Here is a 25,632-nt window from a genome sequence, read left to right as displayed (position 1 = left end):
CCCCGAGCAATGAAAGAAAATGACCACTCGACAATATCGGCACCGATCAATTCTATCGTTTCCTACATGGTAGTGGCCGATTTGCGGGTGCTTGATGACTCTAATAAATGACCTTCTAACCTTCTAAATGGCCAAAAACGCTAAAACTTTTAAGACTGCAAAGTGTAATGTAACCGTGTCAGCCGTTCAATTGCTTTTATCGTACAAAATCGTTACGTGTTCGTCTTGATCTTAATACTGTCGTAAGTGAATAAATCAGGAAGGAGGTCACAAGAGGATACTAATCCTTGGCCATATTGTCTGAACTAGAATGACCCTAAATGGAGCCGTCGGATTTTGTTGTCATTAAGATTTGTCTTGTGACATTTATGATCGGAAGCTGGAGTTATTAATGGTGCTGGGGACTTTTTCGCACATATGAAGAAGCGATTTTGCGAGTAAGAAAATTGAATAAAAATAAAGAGAATTCTATTCGAAGAAAATTGCTCTTGAAAACGAAAATCAACAATGTGTTCTAGTTAAAGTCTAAGTTAAATTTTAAATCATCGTAGGTTGAATATTTATGTAATTTAAAACTATATTTTGACAATTTGATATTAATTTTTTTCTACAAAATTTGAGTTTTACAGTTGACCTCGACAAAGTGTTTTACTTCTTCGAATACTGATGACAGTCTTCTTTACGATTTTTTGTCACAATTGTGTTAAATCAGTTAATGAAAATGTTTAGTTCTGAATGCATTGCAAAGTTTAATATGCAATTTTAGATTGCTCTATAAATGTTTTATCAAAATAAGGTAATCGTAAGTTGGTCTGTATCATCAATAATTTTTTTAAAGCCATTTTTAAAATTAACAGCCGATTTTGCGTAAATTTTGCTGGGTAGTGTACATACTTATAATCTCTAGAATGTCTCAACAATTTTCTAGTTTACTAAAGTTAAGATACGAGTAAAAAGTAGAAAATTTCCCAATTTTTGTAGTCGAAGCCCAAAAATTACTAAAATTGCGAATTTTAGTGGTGATGTCAAAACAATTTGCTTCGCTTAAAAATTAAAATTTCCAAATATTGTGTTTTTTGCTCTACAATTTTGCAATTTGGTAGAATTAATACACGGCCTAAAAGTAGTAGTTTTCCCAAAGTTCATGCTGAAGCAATAAAATTACCACAATTTTAATGGTGGATATCAAAAATTTTTGCTTCGTTTTTAAAATAAAATTTAAGTCTGTGTCTTCCGCTCGAGACTTTTGTAATTTATTAAAATTAGTACATAACTCATAGGTAGTAGCTTTTCCAAGTTTCGTAGCCGATGTACTGAAATTATAAAAACATTCCGAATTTAAACACAGGGTGTCAAAATTTTTTGCACCGCCTTAACAACTTTTAAAATTGGGTCTTTTGCTCTACAGTTTTGCAATTTGGTAGAGTCAATTGACGGCTCAAAAGTTGTATTTTCCCCAAATTTCATAGCTATAGCACTAAAATTACCAAAACTATTATAAAACTTGTTATGATTTTTTGATATCCACGTTATTGCAATTTCTTATCCATCTGCCTTGGTTTTAGAGTTGTATGACATAAATGCTTTTTACATCTCTGCTTGTTGACTACAAAATTTGAAAATTGAAATTGGAAAATTGAAAAAGGAAAATTTAAATATTGATATATAAATTTTCATAATTTCTCAAAATAAAAGTAATAAAATACATTGTTGTTTTTTCTTTTCATAAGCAATTTTTTTTTGAATAAAATTCTCTTCCGCCGAACTGTGCACCAGATTTGCATCATATTTCTTCATTCTGCCCCCAGCTTAAATACCGCGATTAAACGGTTTTGAATTAATTTATTTTTTTAGCAGCAACGTTAAAACGAACAATAATTAATGGAATACATTAATTTAGATTAAATATCGCGGCCGTAGCTTAAAGACTCTTTTTTTCTTTTAACAAGGCTGTCCTTAATTGACGTGTATAATTCAGAGCGGTGTGGGAGTAAAATTGAAAAGTACGGGAAACAGGTATTCTCGCACATCATTAAACCATGCGAATTTTAACAAAGATAAATGCTCGTAGACTAAGCCAAAAATTCAAGTCTGCTAGCTGCCGGCGGGCATGTTTGCAAATAATCAATCTAGAGGCCCCACTATCCATCAACGTCGAAGAACGGTGAAAGGAGAGAGACGAAGGAATGATTTGAAACTGCATTTCTCGATATTTCCATGTCGAGTCTAGCCGAATCTAAAAAATGAGTAAAGAGAGAATAGAACGAAAGGAAAAACAACACGAGAAACTCAAAGAATCTAAAAATAGGAGAAACGCTACAAAGGAAAGCGATCCGCGAAAGCCATTGTTTTATAAGAGGTTAAATCAGCTCTGTTTGATTTCCAAATAAAAGCACAGAAGACGGAAATTTTAGTTTCTTTAGAAACACACATCACTATCACAAAAGACGTCTCATTAACAACTTCTTTGTAACTTAAAAGACATTTTTTCATCCCAACATCCGCCGCGAAGAATTCAAATGAACACCATTATTTGTGAAACTCTTCACGTTTCACTCAAAGTTTCAATCGTGCCCATGTCGCATCAAGTTTTCATGAAACTAGTTTAGCGGTTGGTTAGTTTCATTGGAAGCTGTGTTGTGATAAGCTTTCCTAATGTCTTGGAATAATTCAGGTGGGGCTTGACGATATGTCAAGGGAAAACTGGAGGTTGTTAATTCTCTGGATTGTTATAGTGTGAGTGGTTTTGTTTCAGAAGTTCAGTGCTCGTCAGATAAGCTTTATTCACTGCTAATTATTGAGAGTTGTATTAAAGTTAAAGATGTTAGATGGAAGTTTCAGTGTCACGTCATGATTCTGATGAATTGCTTTTGAGTTTTAGAATTATTTGTTACCGTTACACCGAAAATTGCATTACATTACAAAAATTAATTCGTTGCACTTTTATGTATTCTGGTGTTTGTTTTGTAATTGGTTTCAATTGCCTAGATTCTAATTTACTTTCAATTTACTATTATAAGCAATTTCCATTCAAAATACAAACAGAAGTAGAGGCCAAAACGAACACAAACTCACATTTAATAAACGTGTACTTTGACTGTATTTTTGCTTTAAATTTAAAATTACAACTTTCAATATTAAGTTTATAAAGGAGAAGCTTGAGTAAAAAACCAGACGGAAATATTGGTTTTACAAAACTCTTCGGTCATTTTATTTTCCACAATTTACCCGAGTTTAAATTCCAGAATGTACGTTTCATTTCAGCTGAAATTTATGTTTGTTTTCCTTAAATCAAACTGAAATTGTTGACAGGAAAATTGCATCTGCAGGTGCAGTATCATCAGCACATAACAATAAAAGTAATGGCAGTTTCATGTACACTTCTGTCAACGGAAGTTTGTTGAAAAGAAATAAATACTCTTTTATACAGGTGTGTTGCGGTGAATTTTAAACCGTTTGTACCGCCTCTAATTAAATTAAACTCGTAATTAAACTGTTTAACAATTGTCTGAGGAGTTTACCTACAAGTGAAAGTTAATTACAATCGGTGTAAACAACGTCTATTAGATTTATAGTTTAATAGAAACAATTAAACGAAAATTTGGACATGGAAAATATTTTGCAAAAATGGTGGAGGCGCCGGGAGAGTTAATATTTGTTGACTTCTCTACGTAGTAAAATGTGAAATTTTGATAACGCAATTCGAAAACCGCGTTCTATTTTAATCAATAAATTGTTTGATGTCAACACAATTCAATTTCATAATTTAATATGATGCATAAAATTTCATTTAATTTCAGAAAAGCAGACAATTTCAATTCAATACTTATCAATAATCCACTCAAACTCTATATAACTTGCGAGTAAATTGAGCAAAGTTGCAAATTGTGTGTACACAATCAAATCACCGTCAGGTTTCTATTAGTTATTTAAGAGCAGTAATTTAGAATAAAAGCCTGTTGGGACACTGAAAACTAAATGTTTTGGCAAATAAACCTCATTAAACTGCCGAAAGCATCTCGAAACTTCCGAATAAGCTAATTATAGCTCGCATGAACTGTACCTGTACAAGACACTAAGTTGTCGGTTGTTGTTGTCTAAGAATAGATTTTATGTGCGATTTTCAAGACGCTACAACTTGATATAACTAATACAAAGTTCGAATCGGAAAATGGCGCAACCTTGAAATGAAACTAATCAGGAACGTCTGAAGCAAAGTTTTCTATAGAACTAAATATGAAACCGGAATGTTAGTTCGCTTTTTTGTGCTACTAACTTCGCACGGTGCTATATTAAATGACTCTTATCTACCGCAAACTTTCGAGATAATGGAACGTTTTTGTACAGTAAATATGAAAACAAACTTCTTAACAGCGATAATTATAATAGAGAGGGGCGGTTTAAATTCAGAGTTTATGAGAAAAATCTCAATCGATCCATCAACTTCTTCGGATTTAAAACGGAGATTTTTCATCGCGGAACGAGTTATTAGTTTCCGGATTCTTGTTTGTTTTGGGCATTTTTCTTTTTTCCTGTGTTGCGCTTGAGGTCTTCGCTTCTATAATTGCAGTCTCACTTTAGATTTTATCTTCATTTTTCAGAGGGCGTTTATAGCGCTTGATGCCACCTCAATGGTAAACAGTACTTGAATTTTTTGCCAAATTTGCTGAGAAAATTTTCTTCCTGCGGTGCACGTAAATTACGAAAAAAACTCTTCATTACATTATTCTATGACAACGTAAAAGTGGACTGCTGCCGTCTTATTATAAGTCGTTTTTTGTGAATTTCTCGTAAAACTAACTGATGACGTCGTTACGCTGCTGTATTAAATTTTTTTGAAATATTTCAAACACGCAGAGTTTTAGATTCCGTTCATTCCGCCTAAGTTTCATGCTCTTGTTCCTTATCAATTCTTTTAATTTAGACGATTAATTCTTCTCTTAATCAAATTGTTGACTGGTTCAACCGACAAGTTTTCGCAGTCAGAATCCCGATTTCTTTCCCAGTGATAAATCTTAATTAAGCAATCAATTCAAGGCATTGAGAAAGTTACATTCTGCTTTTAGACAAAACTTCCAAACATTCAAGGCTTTGGATTTAAAGGAAGAATTTTGTTAATTGTTGGATTTTTGGGTTTTAAACGCGTTTTCTGTTTTAATTCGATTCGATCAATCATTGGTGTGTCGTTTTTTAATTAATTTAACAGTTTTCAATACAAATTGTCTGCTTTATGTCATACATAACTATGTTTTAAAGTTTTAAGTAATTTAAACTTGTACAAAAGTAGTAATTAAGGAAAATAAACATTGCTTGCCTGTTGTTCTCTCGTCTTTTGTGTTTAAAGGATGACGATGTGCCAAAGGCGATTATTACAATTAAAAATTTAATATCTTTCGACTAAAATTATGCTTTTGACAATTATTATTATTGAATCGTAATAATACAAATATTAAACGATTGTGTTATTAAATATTAAATTGGATTGTAAATTTTGTGCATATTTTCAGGCATATTTTATCGTATTCAATAAAGTTTTACACAAAGCTTAAAAAGTGGGTTTATTAATCCTATTAACAATCAGAGAATAATAGTATTATACATATAATATGTGCAAAAATCTTTTGCATAACATTGCTAAAAATGCGAAGAAAATCGTGTTAAATTTACCTAGTTTATAAGATTGAGTCCGAAAAAGACTCATTTTAAACACTTAATTGAGTCCGTAAAAGTTCTGTTTTCGAACGCAGATAATAAAAAGTATCATTTCGCAATATTAAAAGAGTTATTGACTGGTGTGCTGAACCTGGCTCAGCACCGAAACCATCGAATATATCGATTCCATTATCTAAAAAAAGTCTGTCAGTGTCATTCATTGGCGCAAGTACCCACCGCAACGCCCAAATTGTAATTGATAGTCATAGATTGAGAAAATGTTAATTGAAGAGTTTTCTGAGAATTCATCAAAAAGAAGAAATAATTCTTTTTATTTTCTGCATTCCAGTTGTACCAATTTGTGGTTAGCAGCAATGAATTCAACTGGTTTGACTGGAAAAACCACTGCAAGAAAGGAATGAATGAAAGTGTGATCTTAAGACATCTTCCACCATTTGTCCTGTTAGTATAATGTGGGCAAAAGTTAGAATTGCTGATAAAACGCCAGAGAAGGTTCTCGGGTAAGTCCCTTCCAAATTGTCGAATAAAATTAAATCATTCTCATTGTGGGCTATCTACTCCATGCTGAAGATGACACTCAACGTTAAAAATGACATCGACATAAAGAAGTATGCCAAATTAATAATTTTACGATGATACATGTAGTGTAGTGGAACAAGCAAAGCATGAGTAAAGCTGACGAATGTATTAACAGTTACGCCACTGCAAGCAACTGCAACACAGAACTTAATACTAATATCGTCAATTCAAAAAAAAAACATTAATCCTGTTTAATAATTGACAAAATATATCAAATGTTAGAGTCAAAGTCATTCAGTCTAAATAGTTCTGTTAATTTTTGTACTACAATAAATATATTTCAGTTTCAATGACACATATGTTAGTTTTAATAATTATTACGGTAGCAATGTAAGGTCGTAAAAAAAGAATAGTATGTAACACGTTTATAAAGTACTCTAGACACACGTTACTTTAAACACTCGCTCCGCTCGTCCCTAAACAAACTCGTGTCTAAAGGGACGTTTATAAAACTTATTACATAATACACTATTTAACTACGTGTAACTAACATCATTTTTTAGTTTAAGCTCTGAAAAATACATTCAAATCTCTTACTTTATATGATTAACAATAATAATTATTTCTTGAAAATAGTGCACTTTGCATTTTAGTTACCACGCCACCACAGTAACCATCAGATTTAATAGAATTTTTGTGTCAAAAAAGTCTTTTAGAAGAACGAATAATCCGAAAACGCGACGACAATTGTGTTAAATTTACTTACAAACCTGATAATTTATTATTAAATTATAATTAAATAATGTTGTTTAATCGTTTCATTAAACCACTAGGGATGTGTTATTAGTTGTTACGGTAACTTTTTGGGATTGAATCCAAAAATGACACACTTTTCGAACTTAAATGAGTCCGTAAAATAGCTATACTATGAAGCGTGTACTAAAAGTATTATTTCGCATAATTAAAAGAGTCACTGACTGGTGTGCTGAACTTGGCTCAGCACGGAAACCATCGAATATATTGATTTCATTACCTAAAAAAAGGTTTGTCAGTGTGATTTAATTAGCGCAAGTAGGTACCCACCGCAACGCCCAAATTGTAATTCACTGTCATAGTTTGAGAAAATGTTATTTGAAGAGTCTTCTGAGTATTCATCAAAAATATGAAATAATTCTTTTTATTTTCTGCATTCCAGTTGTACCAATTTATAGTGAGCAGCAATAAACTCAACTGGTTTGACTGGAAAAATCACTGAAAAACAAAAGGAAAAGAAGTAAAATCTTACAACGTCTTCCACCATTTGCCCTGTTAGAATAATGTGAATGAAAGTCAGTGTTGCTGTTAAAATGAAAGATAAAGTTCTCGGGTAGGTTCCTTCCAAATTTTCTGCAACCTTTTGAAAGAGGTTAAGTAGTTAAATAAAGATTCTACTTACAGTGAGCATAAAAATTAACATAGAGATGCCTAAAATTGAACCGGTGATGCTGTAAAGAACTATAAGTAGATTAAGTTTACGACTCGTATTTACTGTGTTTCTAAAAAAAAAATAAAAAGAAAAATAACCATGAAGATGTAACGCATACAAATAAAGATAAACATGTCTCTCAATAACAATTCTTAGTTTTTGCTTTACAGCTTCTTGGTATTTTTTCTGATAAAACAATGATTCGTCACCGTCAAACCCATCATCAATTCCTCTCAAAAAATCGATCAAAAGATATGATTCGAAGCGTAAACGTCCCACCAGGTAGTAAGTCATGTAAAACAAAGCCGGTATCATCAAAGCAACGGGAATATAGCCCAATCTGTACAACACTGATAAAACTCTTTCCCATTGTGGAAAAAACTCCTTGAAGATTGCAAAAGGAAAGAAAAACTCAACGTCGATTGGTATCGGTTTCATAACAGTTAGTCCACAGAATATAGCCATAGCCGTGTTTATCACAGTAAAAGTGTTAAAATACAGAGCTTCCAACCTAATTTTCCTCTTAGTGGCAACACTGGCTATCTCATTCATATCCCAGAATTCAAAGTTCCTCATTTGATCATAGTACATTGATGACATCATTGGGATTACAGCAATTGAACTAAAAAACTACAATAAAAGTAGAAACCAAATTCCATTTTAAACTTACAAAAAAAAACAATCCGTAAGCTGGAAAATACTTGATAAAGTACCAAAAATCAAACTTTTGCAAAAAGAGAAAAGTCTGAAAAAGCAGTAATAGAGCGAGGCTGCTGGTGATGATTCCTGTTGCAATTTTTGTGAAGATGTTTCGAAAAGAATCGATATAAATGAGACGAAGAAGCCAGAGAGGGTCATCTAAAAAAAGCTTAGACTAAATTTCGGATATTTCTGAAGCCTTGTACCTTTTTTAGAGAAGCGGACGACTGTTGGGGCTTGCATTTCTACGCGACAAGTGAAAAGTTGAGTCATAAAAATTAGCTCTTATCTGAATTAAGTCGTGTTGTTAGAATTGTTGTTATGGCTACTAATCTATAATCTATAACAGATGTTTACTTAAATCAGTTATTCATTGAGTTATTATAAGTTTAAAATTGCTGCTTAACGGACGAGGCATAATCGAGTCGAGAATAGCAAATAAGTCCGTAAAAACTTTAAGTTACTAACTTCATTTTTTTGTTAAAGCTCTTAAATAGACATCAAACCTCTTACTTTGTATAATTAATAAAAGTTAATTCTCGAAAATAGTGCGCTTCGGATTTTAGTTACCATGCCATCACTGTAACCATCAGATTTAATAGAATTTTTGGGCAAAGAAAGTCTTTTTAAAAAATGAATCTTATTTAAAAGGCATTTTATTCGTCTGTATTCATACATTGTAACAAATCTAAAAGCTATTCTTAGGAAATATGACTCTTGTTTAATTCCAACTAAATTGTTTTAAGCAAACACCGAAATATTTTTTTTAGGCGACTTTAACTGAAAATGAAATTTTTAGGCCTTAAAAGCGGCCTAAAAGTGAGTCTTTTTTGGCCGCAAACATTTTCGGCCGATCTATGGTGGCGCCATCTATCCATAGTTTTGCATATTACATCAAGATACCGATATTACCCTCAATTTTATACTTATTTGGGTAAAATCAAATCGACAAACTGCTGTAAAGTGCAACAAAGACGTGTTGAATTATTGAAAATGAACATGTCTAGCAGTGCTCCTGCAACAACATTAAAAAACACATTAAACCTAATTCATACAAATTGTGAAGCTACACATGCCGAAACTGAAAATGTAAATAAGGAAAATATGAACTTTTCTGAAGGATTCATAAATATTTACAATTATTTAGTTGCTATAATTGATTAAATCAATAAATCATAAATAAAAATTAATTAATTTGTAAATTTAATGATGTCGCCTAAAAAATCTTGTGTGTAACTTGGCCAAAAAGTGCCATTTTGTCCTCGCCTTCTTTCTGTAGTAAAAACTAACAAAAAACTTTTTTATTTTTAATTTTGCAACAAATGCCAAGAGAATAAAATTTATTTCTTAATTTAAACCAATTTTAAATATTTGATTAACCCACACCTCTTTCAGCACATAGTTCAATAATTCTAACACGTAATTCGACTGCTTCGAATTTTATCGGATGCAACTGCATTTATTATCCGAGTTTTTAATACTCACCCATTATTGAGTACATTTTCCTTTAATCTTTAATGCACTATTTGATATTTTGAATTCAGAGCCTACTATTATGTACTTACGATTAGAAAATTCAATAAATAAAAATATGAATACATTGATTTTAAGAGTACAAACTAATTATTTTGAAATTCTAATTGCAGATTTATCTATTTTGAATTAAGCAAAAATGATATTCCGTTGTCATTTTTTTGTAAAATGTAAAATAACTTTTTTTTTCTCTCTTGTGAACTCAATCCGGGGACATACTGTATAGTGGATTGTATAGAAATAAAAAATTAAAAAAACAACACAAGCTTTGGATCAGTTATTGTTATTAAGTTGGTGTGATTATAAAAAATCCAATACAGTAAACCGCCTATTTAATTTCTACCAAATTATTGAATTATAAATTTTCTTGCGAATACGGAGAGCGTATTCTTCATACGAACCATTTTCGAATATAGAAAAAAATAGATGGTTATTATATCGTACATAAATAAAATTCAATCAAATCAGAATAGATCAAAATGTAAAAACCAATTTTTTTCTACAAAGGTGTCATGAGATAAATAAATCTGACTGTGTATTTGTAGAAATTATGGTTAAATGCGGTAAATGCGCCCGCCGACCAATGAAAAAGTGTTTTAGCTCCCGCCTGAATATTTAAATTTCTTTAGGCAATTTTGGCAAAACCGTCATGTATTTTTCAAAAATTTTTGCACCACTGCGTTATTTGAACAATATTCTACAAAATTTGGTACAAAAACATATAGGTTACATATTTTGCATTCTCCCTATTAAACGAGTCACTGACTGCTGTGCTGAACCTGGCTCAGCACCGAAACCATCGAATATATCGATTTCATTATCTATAAAAAGGTCTGTCAGTTTAAAGTATAACTGGCGCAAGTAAGTACTCACTGCAACACCCAAATTGTAATTCACTGTCATAGTTTGAGAAAATGTTAGTTGAAGAGTCTTCTGAGTATTCATCAAAAATATGAAATAATTCTTTTTATTTTCTGCATTCCAGTTGTACCAGTTTGTAGTCAGAAGTAATGAACTCAACTGGTTTGACTGCAAAAAAACACTGAAAAAACGAAAGGGAAAAAAGTAACATCTTACGACGTCCTCCACCATTTGCCCTGTTAGTATAATGTGGATGAAAGTCAGTGTTGCTGTTAAAACAAATGAGTAAGTTCTCGGGTACGTTACTTCTAAATTTTCTGTAAACTTTGGAAAGAGGTTAAGTAGTTAAATGAAGATTCTAATACTTACAGTGAAAATATAAATTAACATAGAGATGCCTAAAATTGATCCGGTAACGCTGTACAGAACTATCAGTGGATTAAGTTTACGCATTATTTTTAAAGTTTTTCTGAAAAATAAACTAACAAGGACAAGAACCATGGATAATATAACTCATACAAGTAAAGATAGACATGTCGCTCAATGGCAATTCTCAGTTTTTGCTTAACAGTTTCTTGATATTTTTTCCGATAAAACATAGCATCGTTACTGTCAAACCCATCATCAATTCCTTTTAAAAAATCGATCAGTAAATATAATTCGAAACGTAAATGTCCCACGATGTAGTAAGTCATGTAAAACAAAGCCGGTGTCATCAAAGCAACAGGAATGTAGCCCAATCTGTACAACACTGATAAAACTCTTTCCCATTGTGGAAAAAACTCCTTGAAAATTGCAAAAGGAAAGAAAAACTCAACGTCGATTGGTATCGGTTTCATAACAGTTAGTCCACAGAATATAGCCAATGCCGTGTTTATTACAGCAAAAGTGTTAAATAGAGCGCTTCCAACTTAATTTTCTTCGTAGTGGCAACACTGATTGTCTCATTGATATTCCAGAATTCAAACTTGGTCAATTCATCATAGTACATTGATGATATCAGTGGAGTTGCAGAAACTGAACCAAAACACTACAAAAAACTAGAAAACGAATTCTTTTTTTGTACTTACAAAAAGAAACACTCCGTAAGATGGAAAATACTTAATAAAGTACCAAAAATTAAACTTTTGCAAAAAGAGAAAAGTCTGAAAAAGCAGTAATAAAGCGATGCTACTGGTGACAATTCCTGTTGAGATTTTAGTAAAGATATTTTGAAAAGCATTGATATAAATAAGGCGAAGCAGCCAAAGAGGGTCATCTAGAAAAAACTTTTAGATGAAATTTGAGAGATTTCTGAAGTTTTATACCTTTTTTAGAGAAGCGGATGACTGTTGGCGCTTTCATTTCTACACGTCAACTAAAATGTTGGGTCATAAATGTCATAATAATGAATATCTCTAATTTAAAATTAAGTCATGTTGTTACAATTGTTGTTATGACTACTAATCTATAATCTATAACAGTCATAGGTTGAGATTGTCTTACTCTACCAGTTATTTATTGAGTTATTTTAAGTTTAAATATACAGTATGTCCCAGGATTGAGTTCACAAGAGGAAAAAAAAACGTTATTTTTCATTTTACAGAAAAATGACAAAGGAATAATATTTTTTGCTTAAAATAAAATAAATAAATCTTTAATTAAAACTTTAATATTATCAAGCTGTGTTCTGGAAATCGAAAAAAACAAAAAATAACGAAGAACTTTTTTATTTTAATTTAGCAAAAAAAGTCAAAGGAATGAAATTTGTTCTTTAAGTCAAACCAATTTCTACTATTTGTTACAAACTTTTGTAAAAAGAGGAAAGTCTGGAAAAACAGCAACAGAGCGAGACTGCTGGTGACGATTCCTGCCAAAATTTTCGTGGAGATGTTTTGAAAAGCATCGACATAAATGAGTCAAAGAGGGTCATGTTGACGCTTGCATTTCTAAACGTAAAGTAAAATTCTGGGTCATAAATTAATAGCTCTAATTTGAAATTAAGTTTTGTTGTTACAATTGTTGTTATGGCTACTAATCTACAATCTATAAATGTTATAGGACTGTTTTCTTAAATCGGTTATTTATTGGGTTATTATATATTTAAAATTGAATTAGAAAATTTAAATTCTATAATAAATTGCTATCAATTTGTAAAAGTCGATGGTTCTGTGAAAGCGTCTCTCTAATTTGCTGTGCTTGGTTCCTTCACAGAAATCCGTCCCTAAATAGCTATTTTAGTTAGAAGTACAGAATGATGATTCTTATTTATATTAATCAAAAGATGCGTTGATATTTTTTGGATGTGTTTTCTTACACCATACAATTTTGCTCAGGAAACTGCGTGCTTTGCACCGGTGAACGTTATTTTGTTATTTGCCACCAAGCATAACAATAAAACAAGCTCACAAAAAGTGTTCATGCGTCTTCTAACAACCGGAATCTGCAAAACCAACACTTACACCTGATTTGACAGATGACAGATCCGCGACAGCAAAGTTGAAACCCAAAGGCGTAACATGTGGTAAAATTTTGGGGTAATTCAAATTCATTTTAATTGCTCAAAATGTGCTTTAACTACACTAGATTTACATCATTGCTGTTCGCATTAATAGCGCAAAAACAATTATCAGTTGTTCAATGTTCAATATTACCGAAAAATAATTAATTAATACATGCACCCTAAACCCCGTCGATTCTACGCTTGTGTGTAACACGTTCAACTAGTCCGTTTTTTTATTAAAAAACCACCAACACCGCATTCTCCCAGCACTTTACAACCGGCAACGTCGTCGATGGTGACTTTTTGGTGATAAAATTAAATAGGTTAGCTGCCTAATTGACAATTTGATTACACAAAACGGCCTTTCAGGCTGTGCCGAGTCTTTTCAGTATTAAATCCTATGATTTGCAATCCAAAAGGCTGTAAAAGAAACGTTTTTAACGGAAACTGCCTAATTTTCAGAAATGTCAAAAATTTGACAATTATTTTCTCACCAAAAATCCCCCTAGGCAACGTTGCCGGTTGTAATGCAGGGGAAGATTGCGGTGTTGGTGTTTTAAAAAAAAAACAAACGGACTTTAGCGAATAACACTACGTCAAAATTGCAAAGCCATCTATGATTAATATTAATAAGAATCACTCTGTACAAAAAACACAATTTTTTCGGACTAATCGTAGCTGTTTACGGACGAGGTATAATCGAGCCCGAAATAGCAGACGAGTCCGTAAAAACTTTTTAAGTACGTGTAACTAACAACATTTTTTAGTTAAAGCTTCTAAAAATAGCTTCAAATCTCTTACTTAAGATTAATAATACTTATTACTCGATAAAAGTGCGCTTCGGATTTTATTAACCATGCCATCACAGTAACTATCAGATTTAATAGTACCTATTAGATCAAAAAGTTGTTTAACTATGTTTTATTAGTTGTTGAGGCCAAAAAATAACCATTTTAGGAACTTAAATGAGTTCGTAAAATAGCTACTTTTGGGAGCGCATTTTAAAACGTTTTATTTCGTATCATTTTGCATCATTAAAAGAGTCACTGACTGGTGTGCTGAACCTGACTTAGCACCGAAACCATTGAATATATCGATTTCATTATCTAAAAAAAAGTCTTTGAGTTTAATGTAATTTGCGCAAGTAGGTACTCACCGCAACGCCCAAATCGTAATTTAACGTCATGGTTTGAGAAAACGTTAGTTGCAGAGTCTTCTGAGTATTCACCAAAAACATTAAATAATTCTTTTTATTTTCTGCATTCCAGTTGTACCAATTTGTAGTTAACAGCAATGAACTCAATTGGTTTGACTGGAAAAACCACTGAATGAAAGAAATAAAAGAAAGTGAAATCTTACGACGTCTTCTATCATTTGCCCTGTTAGTATAATGTGAATGAAAGTCAGTGTTGCTGTTAAAACGAAAGAGAAAGTTCTCGGGTAGGTTCCTTCCAAATTTTCTGTAACCTTGTAAAAGAGGTTAAGAAGTTAAATAAAGATTCTACTTACAGTGAAAATAAAAATTAACATAGAGATGCCTAAAATTGAACCGGTGATGCTGTACAGAACTATCAGTGGATTAAATTTCCGCATCATATTTAAAGTGGTTCTGAAAAAAGAATGAAAAGAAAAAGAACCATGAAGATGTAACTCATACAAATAAAGATAGACATGTCTCTCGATAGCAATTCTTAGTTTTTGTTTAACAGTTTCTTGGTATTTTTTCTGATAAAACAATGTTTCGTTATCGTCAAACCCATCATCAATTGTTTTCAAAAAATCGATCAGTAGATATAATTCGAAGCGTAAACGTCCCACAACGTAGCAAGTCATGTAAAACAAAGCCGGTGTCATCAAAGTAACAGGAATATAACCCAATCTGTACAACACAGATAAAACTCTTTCCCATTGTGAAAAAAACTCCTTGAAGATAGCAAAAGGAAAGAAAAACTCAATGTCGATTGCCATTGGTTTCATGACAGTTAGTCCACAAAATAAAGCCACAGCCGTGTTTATCACAGTATAAGTGTTAAAATAGAGACCTTCCAACTTAATTTTCTTCGTAGTGGCAACACTGGCTGTCTCAGTCATATCCCAGAATTCAAAGTTGGTGATTTTATCTTGGTACATTGATGACATCAATGGGATTACAGCCATTGAACCAAAACACTACAAAAAAACTAAAAAACAAATTCGTTTTGTTACTTACAAAAAGAAACACTCCGTAAGATGGAAAGTACTTGAGAAAGTACCAAAAATTGAACTTTTGTAAAAAAAGGAAAGTTTGGAAAAGCAGTAATAGAGCGAGACTGCTGGTGACGAATCCTGCTAAAATTTTCGTAAAGATGTTTTGAAAAGCATCGATATAAATAAGACGAAGCAGCCAAAGAGGGTCATCTAAAAAAAACCTTTTTGACAAAATTTGAGACATTTCTGAGGCTTTATACCTTTTTTAGAGAAGCGGATGACTGTTGGTGCTTTCATTTCTACACGCCACGTAAAATGTTTGGTCATAGGTAAATGTGATAATAATTAACTTAATTTGAAATTAAGTCCTGTTGTTACAATTGTTGTTATGGCTACTAATCTATAATCTATAACGGTTATGGGTTAAAGCTGTTTTCTTAAATCGGTTATTTATTGGGTGTTATACGTTTAAAATTGAATTAGAAATTTTAAATTCTATAATAAATTATTATCAATTTGTAAAAGTCGATGGTTTGGTGTCTGATTCTATCACAGAACTCCGTCACTAAATGGCTATTTGAGTTAGAAGTACATAGAATACAATTTTTTCGGACTAGTCGTTGCTGTTTATGGACGAGGCATAATCGAGTCCGGAATAGGAGATAAGTCCGTAAAAACTTTTTATTCACAATCAGTCAACAATTGTTCATTTTCTAACTTTTCGTAAGGTGGAAAGTGAGCTGTTACTACGTTAATTCACTTCCCAACTCGCTGGGAAGTGACCGTTTCCCGACCTCCAAATGCCAGATAACTAGATTTTGATAAATGAAGTAGGCCGCGTTACTGAATTTGACATTTCTATCTTGTCATTTGGCGTCGAAGTTGATTTCAAAAAGGGTGTGAAATGGATGCTGAAGCTTCTATACCGTTTAAAACTAGTACATTTTCCGGAGAATTTTACAAAAAATGAGAAGAATGTCAACATTTTAAGAGAAGAAACAACCACGTTTCGTTTGACTGCAGGAGTTTAACTTTTCAAGTGAACAACTGAAACAAGGTCTGACACTGTATGTTGCAGGTTATGATCACTCTTCGTTCACATTCAACATTAACGGTGTTCCCTCTAATATAATTTAACTTTTGTTAGTTTTAAGTTTCTTTGGTTAAATATATTGTTCATCTTACTATTCAAGATATTTATAATAATAAAGTTGTATTGAAATAAAAAATTCCTAACCTAAAACTTCATGAATTGACAGTAGCGACTTTGGTGGGACGTTGAACCAAATTGAACTACTTATTCTCTTGATGCGTGCGCGTGTGAAAAAGTGGTTGTTCACTCCAGATGAGTCATTTCCAATGTAGAGCATTGGCGGAAGTAATATGGTAACAGTTTTTGGAAGCAAATAAACGTTTAACAATATTGGACTTTTAACTTTTATTATTTATTTTAATATAATTGTGAATAAAATAGTATACAAACCTCGGTAGAAGTTCGATTCTTATCTCTTGTTTACCTCGGCTGACGCCTCGGTGACAAACTTTTTCTCTCGAGAGGAATCATGAACTTCCCACCTCGGTATGTAATCTACTACTATCTATGTGTAACTAACAACATTTTTTAGTTCAAGCTTCTAAACATAGATTCAAACCTCTTACTTAAGATTAATAATACTTAATTACTCGAAAATAGTGCGCTTCGGATTTTATTTACCATGCCATCACAGTAACCATCAGATTTAATAGTACCTATTAGATCAAAAAGTTGTTTAACTATGTTTTCTTAGTTGTTACGGCAACATTTTGGAATTGAGGCCAAAAAATAACTATTTTAGGAACTTAAATGAGTTCGTAAAATAGCTACTTTTGGGAGCGTACCTATATTAAAACGTTTTATTTCGTATCATTTTGCATCATTAAAAGAGTCACTGACTGGTGTGCTGAACCTGACTCAGCACCGACACCATTGAATATATCGATTTCATTATCTAAAAATGTTTGTGAATTTGATGTAATTCGCGCAAGTAAATACCCACCGCAACGCCCAAATCGTAATTTAAGGTCATGGTTTGAGAAAACGTTAGTTGAAGAGTCTTCTGAGTATTCATCAAAAACATGAAATAATTCTTTTTATTTTCTGCACTCCAGTTGTACCAATTTGTAGTCAGCAGCAATGAACTCAACTGGTTTGACTGTAAGATCGACTTAAAAAACGAAAGGAAAGAAAGTAAATTCTTACGACGTCCTCCACCATTTGCCCTGTTAGTATAATGTGAATGAAAGTCAGTATTGCCGTTAAAACAAAAGAGTAAGTTTTCATGTACGTTCCTTCCAAATTTTCTTTAACCTTTTGAAAGAGGTTAAGTAGTTAAATAAAGGTTCTACTTACAGTGACAATAAAAATTAACATAGAGATGCCTAAAATTGAAGCGGCGATGCTGTAAAGAACTATCAGTAGATTAAGTTTACGAGTCGCTTTTACTGTATATCTAAAAAAATAATAAAAATAAAAAATAACCATGAAGAGGTAACGCATACAAATAAAGATAAACATGTCTCTTAATAGCAATTATTAGTTTTTGCTTTACAGCTTTTTGGTATTTTTTCTGATAAAACAATGTTTCGTTCCCGTCAAAACCATCATCAATTCCTTTTAAAAAATCGATCAGTAAATATAATTCGAAGCGTATACGTCCCACGACGTAGGAAGTCATATAAAACAAAGCCGGTGTCATAAAAGCAACGGGAATGAAACCCAATCTGAATAACACTGAGAAAACTCTTTCCCATTGTGGAAAAAACTCTTTGAAAATTGCAAAACAAAATAATAACTCAACGTCGATTGGTACCGGTTTCATGAAAATTAGCCCACAGAATATAGCCAAAGCCGTGTTTATCACAGTAAAAATGTTGAAATAGAGTGCTTCCAACTTAATTTTCTTCGTAGTGACAACCCTGATTGTCTCACTGATATCCCAGAATTCAAAGTTGGCAATTTCATTTTGGTACATTGATGATACCGCTGGGATTGCAGCCACTGAACCAAAACACTACAAAAAACTAGAAAAAAAATTCTTTTTTTTAACTTACAAAAAGAAACACTCCGTAAGATGGAAAATACTTAATAAAGTACCAAAAATTAAACTTTTGCAAAAAGAGAAACGTCTGAAAAAGCAGCAATAAAGCGATGCTGCTGGTGACGATTCCTGCTGAGATTTTAATAAAGATATTTTGAAAAGCATCGATATAAATAAGGCGAAGCAGCCAAAGAGGGTCATCTACAAGAAACTTTTAAAAGAAATTTGAGGTATTTTTGAGGCGGGTATACCTTTTTTAGAAAAACGGATGACTGTTGGCGTTTTCATTTCTACACGTCAACTAAAATGTTGGGTCAGAATAATTAGTATCTCTAATTTGAAATTAAGTTCTGTTGTTACAATTGTTGTTATGGCTACTAATCTATAATCTATAACAGTCAGATGTTAAGACGATTTACTTAAACCGGTTACTTATTAAATTATCAAAATTACAATTTATTCCCCAAACACCAAATTTGTGAAGTTAGTACTAATCATCGCTCTGATGATGATAGCATTGCTATCGAAACGCGCGTCAGCATTTTTTATCAAATTTGGTGTTTGGGGAATAAATTGTAATTTTGATAATTTGTCAACAACACCAAGAATTGATCCAATAAATTTTCTTCGGTTACTTATTAGGTATTTATAAGTTTGAACATAAATTAAAAAGAAAGTTTCATTGTTTTCTAAGAATTTTAAATTCTACAATAAGTTCCTGCCAATTTGTAAAACTTAATAGCTCAGTTTGCCGGTGCTTGGTTCCTTCACAGAATCCCGCTACTAAATAGCTATTTTTGTTAAAAATAGCTAAAATACAATGTTTCCGGACCACCTAATCGTTGCTGTTCACGAACGATGCATAGCCGAGTTCTGAATAGCAAATTAATCCGTAAAACTATTTTGGGACGTGTTGCAAACACTATTTTTTAGTTAGAGCTTCCAAAAATACATTCAAATCGCTTACTTTTTATGATCAATAGTAATTATTCCACCACTATATTAACAATAACCATCAGATTGTTTAATTAACACAGAAATAATTGACTTTTTTTGCATATTCAAAATGCTGAATCTTAAAACAAATCCGAAAACGAAAAACAATTGGGTTAGATTTATTTATAAACATAATAATGTATTAAAAACGTTGTTTAATTGTCGTAATAAAACCACTCTTCTTTATTAGTGCTGTTATACTAAATTTTTGGAATTGAGTCCGAAAAAGAGTCATTTTAAGAACTCAACTGAGTCCGTAAAATTACTGTTTTTGAGAGTGTATACTAAAGAGTATCATTTCGTATTATTAAAAGAGTCACTGACTGGTGTGCTGAACCTGGCTCAGCACCGACACCATCGAATATATAGATTTCATTATCTAAAAAAGGTCCATCAGTTTAAGTTAATTGTCGCAACTAGGTACCCACCGCAACGCCCAAATTGTAATTGATGGTCATAGTTTGAGAAAATGTTAGTTGAAGAGTCTTCTGAGTATTCATCAAAAACATGAAATAATTTTTTTTATTTTCTGCATTGAAGTTGTACCAGTTTGTAGTTAGCAACAATGAATTCAACTGGTTTGACTGCAAAAACCATTAAAAGAAAAAAATGAAAGGAAGTGAAATCTTACGACATCTTCCACCATTTGTCCTGTCAGTATTATGTGAATAAAAGTCAGTGCTGCTGTTAAAACAAAAGAGAAAGTTCTCGGGTAGGTTCCTTCCAAATCTTCTGTAAACTTTGGAAAGACGTTAAAAAGTTAGATAAAGATTCTACTTACAGTGTAGAAAAAAATTAACATAGAGATGCCTAAAATTGAACCGGTGACGCTGTACAGAACTATCAGTGGATTAAGTTTACGCATCATATTTAAAGTGTTTCTGAAAAAGAATATAAAGAAAAAAAACATGAAGATGTAACGCATACAAATAAATACAGACATGTCTCTCAACAGCAATTCTTAGTTTTTGCTTTACAGCTTCTTGGTATTTTTTTTGATAAAACAAAGTTTCGTTACCGTCAAACCCATCATCAATTCCTTTTAAAAAATCGATCAGTAGATATAATTCGAAGCGTAAATGTCCCACCATGTAGGAAGTCATGTAGAACAAAGCCGGTGTCATTAAAGTAACGGGAATATAGCCCAATCTATAAAACACTGATAAACCTCTTTCCCATTGTGGAAAAAACTCCTTGAAAATTGCAAGAGGAAAGAAAAACTCATTGTCGATTGCCATCGGTTTCATGACAGTTAGTCCACAGAATACAGCCAAAGCCGTGTTTATCACAGTATAAATGTTAAAACAGAAAGCTTCCAACCTAATTTTTCTTTTAGTGGCCACACTGGCTGTCTTAGTCATGTCCCATAATTCAAAGTTGATAATTTTATCTTGGTATATTGATGACATTAGTGGGATTACACCAATTGAACCAAAAAACTACAAAAATTAGACGAAAAAAAGATTCCTTTTTGCACTTACAAAAAAAAGCACTCCGTAACATGGAAAATACTTGAGAAAGTACCAAAAATTAAATTTTTGCAAAAACAGAAGTGTTTGAAAAAGCAGTAATACAGCGAGGCTGCTAGTGACGATTCCTGTTAAAATTTTCGTGAAGATATTTTGAAAAGCATCGATATAGATGAAACGAAGAAGCCAGAGAGGGTCATCTAAAAAGAGTTTAGACTAAATTAGAGTTTTTTTGGGACCATATACCTTTTTTAGAAAAACTGATGACTGTTGGCGCTTTCATTTTTACACGTCATGTAAAATGGTTTAATTTAATAGGAGTAGTTTTAATTTCAAATCGAGTCTTGTTATTACAATTGTTGCTATAGCTACTAATCTATAATCTATATTATAGTTGTTATAGGTTAATCTCTTTTCTTAAACCAATCAATCATTGGTTCATTATAAGTTTAAATATGAATTAAAAATAAAGCTTGATTGCTTATAGTTTATTAAATACAAATTAAAGCTAATTTAAAATTCTGCAATAAATTACTAACAAATTTGTAAAACTCGATGGTTCTGTCGAACGTCTCCCTAATTTGCCCGTGTTTTATACGTGCTTGGCTCCTCCACAGAATCCGCCACTAAAAGATATCAGCGATCGATCCCCCAGGTCAGAATTAAAATCCCGAATGTGCAAAATTCGTTTAACATTTGCATTTAAAATCCACATTTCGCTCTGATTTCGCATTTGGCCGAATCCTGAGCTCTCTCACTATTTTATTTCCACCGTAAAATATTAGAGAGAGATATTTTTATGATTCAAACCCCGAGCAATGGTGATATTCAAAATTAATTTTAGAAAATTACAGAGGCAAAATGGATCCGGCGCGCAACTTTTAACGGTTATTTTTAATGAAAATAGTACATTTTAAATTCAATTCGCACGAAAAAGCACATTTACACCGCATAATTAATGTGATAATTAATTACGTTTCAAACAAACGATTAATTTTGGGATGTACGAAGTGGTAATTACAAAATGCGTGAGTGCGTTCGAGGTGTAATAACACAGCTCGCGTTGTTATTATTATTACAACTGTGGGGTTGGGGCTTTTAATAACAGAGTGACCACGAGAGAACATGCGATATAAAGAAGTAAAGGACACTAAAAGGAAATTTACGGACGGGCCGTTTGGTGTTTTAGTGGTTTTAATGATGATGAAAGGTGGAAAAGTCGTTGAAAAATTCCGCCGTTTGCTCTTTAGCCTAGGACAGTTGATCTTGCACGTGCCGTTGCTTGCGTCCCTTCGGTGAATAAATGAATTTGTACGGAGGAAAAGTCTCGAAATATTTATATCAGATCAGTTGAACGTTATTTCCTTAAAACCAATGCGCCTGATGGTTTCCCCGCATTACGAGGTCCTGTAAATGGAACAATGATCGCCCAAGGCTGAAATATCGTCGGCAGTTAAGCGTTATGCCTCCACCATACATCAATATTATTGGATGGTTGCCGAACATGTCGACATCGGTTACGTGTTCTAACGTTCCGATAATAATAAAGTATCCAGAGGGTGATGGAAAACCTCCGACTACACTCATGCAAGTTAAAAGCTCATAATTTGAGCACTTTGCTTATTTACAAAGCCCGTTAGACCGGACAATTGCGGTGCATTTCTCTGGATTTGCAAGTCGTATTGGTGTCAGCTCCGCTTGCACCGTTTCATCCGGAAAATTTAACCGGCGGACGTTGAAAGTTGTTGCTATTTTTCACTTGCTTCCGGCTCGGACAGAATATGAAATGAGGACATCGGATTGCACTTTGAAAGTACGTCGTGCACAAAATCGAATCGTAAGAAAAGACGTTAACAATTTGCTTAGTGACGCGGAGACGTTTGATCTTGTAAGGAAATGGCATTTGTAAGGTCGGAAAAATACGGAACAAAAAGAAAAGGAAGAGATTTGGGCAATGGAGAAGAAAAAATGAGATATTTTACAAAAAAAATCTACGTAGTGTATATCAGGAGATTAGCACAAATTGGCCTGCCAAAGACGAGATAAATTCGTAACCAAATTAGATTTGATAAACTGCCTTTGGGGCTCCATAATAACTAGTTTCGTGATTTATACACAATATATCCGTGACAAATCTAACTATTATGGTGCAAATTAGATTGTCTACCCTGTATTTTAAGAGCGAGTTTTATGGAAAATGAATTTTTAGAAAGGATCTTAGATCAACAAATTTAGTTGAAAATATCTAATTGGTTCTGTTATCTTTACATGTATATATTAATTAAAGAGTTCAGAATAATAAAAAAATAATGATAATGAAAATATGGTGGAGGCGCCGGGACAACTTTATTAGATATTAGTTTAAGGGCTGATTTCACCACACACTTAAACTAAGATTAGTTTCCCTTAAACGTAGATCAATAGAAAATATGATTTCACGAACATTTTTAAACTGAGTTTAGTACCTACTAATCTACACTACTGCTCAAAAGTATTTGCCCACTTAAAAATATTAATAATTCTTTTGCGATTTCGCGGTTATTTTTGCTGATTCTGTGGTAAGCGATAATCATTGCACGCGTTTCCACACCTAACTTAACTTTCTTCACCATTTCTGTACAAAACTGTCACTAAATTTTTGAGAAAAACTTGGAGAACAATAAACTTCCGCAACCACAAATTAAAGAAGTTTTGTTGTCAAAGACCTTCACGATATTAAAAAAACGGTAAACGTCAATCAACACTTTAGTTTTTGCATTTATAGGCTGATGAAATGTGAAAATATGTGAGACGATAACTTTTTCAAAATTTCTAAAAGTTCATTAAAAAAATAAAAAAATTGATATTTTTTAAAATATCAAAAAAAAATTTGCTGTCAACATCAATGAAGTATATAAACATGAAAACAAAAAACGCCAACCAAAAGCGGAAGAATGAAATTATTTTGGAGTTACTTAAAAAAATATTGGCGGGCAAATACTTTTGAGCGGGAGTGTACGTTTGCAAGTAACTGGCCAATTTCAACCAGTTAACGAGCTAAAAACTGAGATTAATAAATTGTCAACTTTTTAAATTTGTATTTTTATCAAAATTGAGAGAAAAAGAAGTGATTTTTATCGATTCTAGTAAAATGAGAGTGAATTTCTGGTTCCAGGAGACCTAACAGACTACATGCATAGTTTAGATGCTAAATATTGTCCTAGGAGTGTATCTAAGATTTCACATTGTAAAGCCAAGGAACGCTATTTGTTTTGAAGTCAATTGCAGAGTTACTTAAATTTTCAACACAGATAAATACAAAATAATGTATAATGTATAAAATAATAATAAAATAAATAATATAAAGTAATCCAAATCACCAAGAACATCGAACACTAATGGCTGGTAGACAAATACACTGAACATTTTAGAACAAGAAAACTGCAATAAATCGGGGAAATCACGGGAAATTAATTCTTAATTTAATTGCCGTTTGATTTAACATTTTTATTGCGTTTTAAGCAATCAACATTTAAAGCCCATTGTGTCTAGTAAGTATTTCACTTTTTCTTTAGATATTTTAAAGGAAATAGGAAATAGATTTGCGAGAAATTTCGCGTGAGTTTTCCAACTCTCCAAATTTTCGCGAGAGAAACTTGCAGAATTTATTGCAAACACATAAGCAAGAACTCGTGCGAGAAGTGTCGCGAGTTCTCTCAAGTTTGTTCCAGGCTTAAGAGTCGTTTTACAAAAAAAGAAACTTTACAGAACGCCGAAGAATTTTCTTCAAAAGTCTTCAATCTTTGGTGCTTCTTTTTTAATCACTTTTATCACAAAATCTAACAATACTGACTGTTAAAAAGACAAATTTTTCTTGCGTTTGATCACCAGCACGTGTTTCTCAATACACAAAACGTAATCTGTCATAGTGACAATAATTTGCATCATTGCCTGTGTTCCTTTAGTCTTGATCGCAGTTTTATAAATTTTGGTTTAGAGAAACTTCGATTTCCTTGGTGAAATCAGAACAAACAAAACTGAGTTTAAAATTACCAGTTAAACTAAACTCAGTTTATTAAAACTACAGTTAAACGCTTTTGCTCGGACGAATTTTTCTCGTCACTTGACACTTTATCGGCTGAGATTTTGGGAAGCTCGAAATTGTATTCCAGTCTCGTTTTCAACGAAACTTTAAACGCGTTAAAATCTATAGCAAGTAGCTACAAAATTCCGAGCTAATCAACTTTAACCGAATGAAAATGTTTACCAACACCTAACTAAATTACATTTGTGTGTTGGATGTGGAGACGCTTTAGAACTCTCAAATAATTTCAGGAGAAATTAGAATTCGACAGCAATTAGCCACGTGTGGAAATGTGCGTATGCTTAATTTTATTAATTTTTTTGACTGGAGTTTAATCAACTAGTTTCGAGGGAGTTGCAATTTCCTAAAAACCCATTTGATGCTCTTCGGAATCGGTGATTAAATGTTTGTATTTCCATATCGGAATCTCGTTTGCTTTTGATGGTAACTAATATTTAATTTGGTAGCGAAGGCTTTTATATTTGTTCATAAACCGAAACGGTTTGACTGGGTGCAAATGAAGGGAATTTTCCATAATTTAACGAGATTTCTTTCCAACAAATTTTAATCAGTTTTGTTTCCAAAGACTGATTGATCCAATTTTAGTA

The 25,632-nt window shown here is 32.4% G+C and overlaps 2 protein-coding genes across 3 annotated transcripts in view; both read right to left on the bottom strand.

Moving 5' to 3' along the window:
• The window catches only part of LOC148177847 (TWiK family of potassium channels protein 7-like), a 154,135-nt gene that overhangs the window by 73,102 nt on the left and 55,401 nt on the right, over positions 1 to 25,632 (bottom strand). The gene's annotated exons all lie outside the window — the stretch shown is intronic.
• On the bottom strand, positions 6,937 to 8,265 carry LOC148177848 (uncharacterized). Its single transcript, XM_088032976.1, has 4 exons — positions 7,776 to 8,265; positions 7,628 to 7,727; positions 7,276 to 7,585; positions 6,937 to 7,225 (listed from the first exon to the last, which is right to left on the bottom strand). The coding sequence occupies exons 1-3, from the start codon at positions 8,258 to 8,260 to the stop codon at positions 7,370 to 7,372; spliced, it is 801 nt and encodes a 266-aa protein (XP_087889102.1). The 5' UTR covers positions 8,261 to 8,265; the 3' UTR covers positions 6,937 to 7,225; positions 7,276 to 7,369.

Source organism: Gnatocerus cornutus, chromosome 3, assembly GCF_029298725.1.
Source record: "Gnatocerus cornutus isolate USDA-ARS CGAHR chromosome 3, icGnaCorn1.1, whole genome shotgun sequence".
In the NCBI taxonomy this organism is placed as follows: domain Eukaryota; kingdom Metazoa; phylum Arthropoda; class Insecta; order Coleoptera; family Tenebrionidae; genus Gnatocerus; species Gnatocerus cornutus.
The sequence above is the reverse complement of the archived record's forward strand: the minus strand, read 5'-3'. Positions and strand labels throughout refer to the sequence as shown.

What these genes read in the sequence shown, in the direction of transcription:
- LOC148177848 (XM_088032976.1), bottom strand. Translation starts at nt 8,260, where the DNA reads ATGATGTCATCAATGTACTATGATCAAATGAGGAACTTTGAATTCTGG. An exon ending in AGACATGTTTATCTTTATTT is followed by an intron (nt 7,728 to 7,775) that starts GTATGCGTTACA and finishes TTTTTTTTTTAG; the next exon opens with AAACACAGTAAATACGAGTC. An exon ending in TGTTAATTTTTATGCTCACT is followed by an intron (nt 7,586 to 7,627) that starts GTAAGTAGAATC and finishes CTCTTTCAAAAG; the next exon opens with GTTGCAGAAAATTTGGAAGG.